Source organism: Polyergus mexicanus, unplaced genomic scaffold (assembly GCF_030449975.1).
Source record: "Polyergus mexicanus isolate NDT 795.1 unplaced genomic scaffold, iyPolMexi1.0 SCAF_20, whole genome shotgun sequence".
NCBI classification, from domain to species: domain Eukaryota; kingdom Metazoa; phylum Arthropoda; class Insecta; order Hymenoptera; family Formicidae; genus Polyergus; species Polyergus mexicanus.
Genome location: NW_027223340.1, coordinates 836,255 through 840,804, shown reverse-complemented (window position 1 = coordinate 840,804; position 4,550 = coordinate 836,255). Strand labels below are relative to the sequence as shown.

Genomic DNA, 4,550 nt, shown 5'->3' with positions numbered 1-4,550 from the left:
AAGTGCGTTCTTCGGCACGGCATTTAAAATCTTTTAAATTATCACATAAGAGGCTATTTATATTGACATTTATAGATAATAGCGATATGTATATAATAGTAATCTCTTTTATAAATATCTCGAATTTTTCCATTTCTAATTATCTCGTTTTTTATTATACATGATTTTTGTTGCACAATCAAGACATACCAAGATTAGTTGAAGTATTTGTTGAAGTTCTCTCTGTGTTAATTCTGATTATCGATAAAGCTCATTCTATCGTTGATTTGCTGATTATATTTCAGATAATTATTAATGATTCATTACGCGTCTTGATCAAAATAAATTCTAGGATATTCTTTAAAACTTTCTCTAACTAGAGAACTAAGGCGATGGTCCACACGATACCAAAAAAAATAATTGCAGCAGTTATTAAATCGCGTTAAAAACTAACATTATTATATAAACATACAAACTATACATTATATTATACAAACAGTTTATATAATATAATGTATGTATATATGCATTATAAATATTAACTATGACCAAAACTAATTAGTTGGCAGGATATAAAAATGTTTTTTTTTTATATTTATTTATACTATTGCTTATATTGCAAAAGAAAAGGAGGAAAAATAAATAAAATAAGATAACTTCGTTATAAGACGCAATATATTTTTTATTAATTGCACAGAAACAATATATATAATTGAATCCGAGGACTCTTATTTTACATTATTACATTAGTGTATAATTTGCTTGTATAAATTGCAAATAATTAATGTTTAAAATGCTAAATGAATTTTTATTTAAGGCCAATTATTCTGGTACTAAGTTCCGAGAGCCCTACTAAATCCAATCCCTGCTCATTGCTTTTCGTGATAAATTGCAAGAAGGTCTCATTAGCACTCAGATTAATAAGAATGTTTTTAAATTCCTGGGATAAAACCTGTGAGACAAACTTAGCAAAGACTTTGGAAGTATTCAATTTTTCTTGAAGAAGAGCATCGATCTTTTCATAAGGTAGCAAAGTATAAATATCCCTGATCATTGCTGTCATTCCACCGCCGACTTCTTGCTTTTTAATTTGTGATTTGAGGAAGCTTTCTATTTTAGGGGGTACATAGTCTTCCATACCGATGGCTTTATGGAATGCCTGGATGTTTTCAATAATATGGACTCCAGCATTTTCAAGGAATACTACAAATTCCTGATATTCTTGAAGACCTTCGACAGCACGTAACAGGTCATGGAATTCGGGTTTGAACATGAAGAGAATAGCTTTTTGTACTCCTTCATCTTCGTTTACATACTTGAGTACTAGATCAGAAATTTGTTCCAATGGAAGAAGCTTTACGAAGTCAACAAACTCTTCCTCTAATGTTTTAGGACGGCCCGGTATAGTAACATCGAGAACAATATACAAGACATCTGCTACGATCTTCAAATTCACATTTCTATTCTTGAGTCTTGTTACAATGATCCGGAAGGACTCACTTTCGGAAAGCCTGTTAACAATCTCTTGGCTGTTGGATCTGAGTTCGTTAAGCAAATTGTTGAAGGCTGAGGAATATCTCAGCTTATCCACGTATAGGCTAATAAAGTCGTCATAATTCAAGAGATCCTTAACGTCTTTGAATAATCCTGCGAGCCCACCGGTTCTCCTCCTCATTACATTATAAGAGACAGGTGTAGGTTCAGGTGTCAGATCAGCTGTAGGGGTAGGTGTAGATGAAGGTGTAGATATAGGTGTAGATCTAGGTGTCGATGAAGATGTAGGTATAGGTGAAGAGGTGGGTGTGGGTGTAGATGTAGGTGCAGGTGAAGGTGAAGATGTAGGTGTAGATGTAGATGTAGATGTAGATGTAGATGTAGATGTAGTTGGTGTTGGTGTTGGTATTGGTGGTACGAGTTCCTTGATTCCGACGGCTCTATTTATCTTATTTATTAAATTATAGCTTTCGACGCCTTCCTCTTGCAGATAATTAAGAAGATTTATCACTTCGGATATATTCTCCAAATCTGTCAATAGATTTTTGAGTACAGGTGTGTTTGCGAGAAACTTAACAGCTTCTTGTACTTCAGGATCATGCGCCAAGTAATCCCTAGCAACTCTAACAATTCTTTTCATAGGGAGTAAATCGAGAATATCTTGAAAATCTTCATGAAGAGGACCTTTGCCGAAATTTGGGAACTGGTGAGATTGACCCAAGCCAATGATCGCCAAGATGGTAAATAGCGCTGATAATAGGAATTTCATCTGCAAATATATTGTAACCGCATATTTAATAAATGTGTAAATATTATAACACATTTTATCATGTGTGTATATCCAAATATAATATATATTAAAAAAATATTATTTTGAAAAAGAAATGTATTTTTTAAAAATTATATTTAATTTGTAAAATTTGAACACATTGATAAATTATAGGAGAAAAAAAGATAATAATTATCTACAAGTTAAATTGCTTGTAATTATATGCAAATTGCTTAAATCGGTTTTTTTACATAAACAGAAATTTAAAAATTTGTATAAACTAAAGAAGAAGCCTTAAAATAGAAATATATATAACATATATTTATATGTATGCGAAATAGATATGTATGTATACAATATTTAATAAATATTTAATAAATATATTTGATAAATGTGTATGTATCATATAATTTGCACATATTTATCATATTCATACATATATATCATTGATTAATTGATTGACTAGTTCTTAGAATAGATTTTATTTGAAAAGAAAATATTAATTTTAAAAGATTAACTACAAATATAGATTAAACATAAAAGATTAAAAATAAAACTATAAATATATAATTCATTGTTAATGAATTAATAAAAAAAATTGGCATTTCACATACATACACATACATTAAATTTTTACTAAGAAAGAAAAAATTGATTCTAAATTATTTTTAAAATAACAAATTAAGAAGCAACAATTAGTAAAAATACTTTGTTAAGCAAAGTTTGTAAAAAAGTGTATAAAAAAGACTTTCTTACTTACCGTGGCAGCTGTATGAATGCGCTTTGAGATCCGTGAATAATTATCGTACATTTATATATACCGTTAGCATCAAGTTACATAAAAGACTAGATAAGATTACGATCAGATCGATATACTGATACGCGAGAAAAAACTAAGGATTATTTGATAAGTTTTTGAACATAAAAAACACGAAAGTTCTTATTATTTATTTTTTTCTATACATATAATGTATCAAATAATGAAAAAACAATTAAGGAATATAGATGCACTTCGCTATTCATATTACGACAAATATATTAAAAATTTATATGTAAATTTATTTAACAGGCATGCATTCTCTTAAATCGGGTGTTCTAATAAAATAATCAATTTTAAATGTTTAGAAATTAGTTCAACTACAACATATTTTACACATTTTGCCTCATAATTTTTATATTTTGATATTGTATAATGACTAGTCATTTATTTTTGGACATAAGTTATGATCGAAACTTTGATATTGCTAATATCTTAACTGCCTATTTCTTATAATATAATCATTTTTAATAAATTGTTTTATCATTGTGATTTGTTTGATATCTTGTTATTAATGATATTTATCTTACACAATAATCGATATCTTAATCATAGATTACATATTTTTCGTAGAATACCTTTTTTTCTTCTTATATTGAACATCTTATAGTGAACTTACATAGCGCGATAATAATTTTTCCTTTTTTCCGATATTTGATATATTGATTATGTCATTCATTTTATTTCCCGGAACATACTTAAGACAACTTATTGCCAATATCGATTTCTTTATTTCTTATTATTATATATATCTATATGCAATTACAAATTATCTACAAGATAACATTCTAAGAAACAAGTTATTTCTCGGAATATATGTATTTATTTATAAACTACAACAATTATTAAAAATAATGGCAATAAAATCTCGATCTATTATAGCAAATATTAATTTGATGCCTAATAAACAATATGGTCTAATTTACTTACACTGTAACAATTCTTTGTATTTATTATTAAGAAATATAGAATTTAGTCGTTACAAAATATCAGATAATTAATTATCAAAATGATGAAGTAATGAAATTCTGTTAACAAAGTATATCAGTCTTATTGTTAAATAATAACAATATTTCTATTGAAGATTTTACAACTTTAAAATAAACTATTTCTATATTAAAAAAGTAAAATATATGAAGCATAATGTATATATAATATATATGTTTTACATATATATGTAAAATTATATTAACAAAACGATGCGAAAACAGCAAACTTTTTTTACAAATAAGATTTTATAAAACATACTGCTTTAAATAAAAGATGTGTGTAGATAAGGAAGAGAAAAATAGAAGAGATAGTGCAAACAATATAACATTTCGTTGAATTTGTTATATTCAATGATTTATCAAGTAACGTTTATATTTTTCAGAAATTGATATCGGCGATGTAATCTTATCTAGTTTTTTATTTAAGTAATCTATTAAATATAATCAATCTAGCATGATGCTATATTCTTCAACCTAATTTTACGACATTTCTATACGCGAA

General features: G+C 27.2%; 1 protein-coding gene across 1 annotated transcript; it reads right to left on the bottom strand.

The window, feature by feature from the left end:
- Positions 1-636: 636 nt before the first annotated feature.
- Positions 637-3,045, bottom strand: LOC138941713 (uncharacterized). The gene is made up of 2 exons (XM_070311579.1): positions 3,003-3,045; positions 637-2,242 (listed from the first exon to the last, which is right to left on the bottom strand). Exon 2 carries the CDS (start codon positions 2,240-2,242, stop codon positions 788-790), a length of 1,455 nt encoding a protein of 484 aa, XP_070167680.1. The 5' UTR covers positions 3,003-3,045; the 3' UTR covers positions 637-787.
- Positions 3,046-4,550: the final 1,505 nt, after the last annotated feature.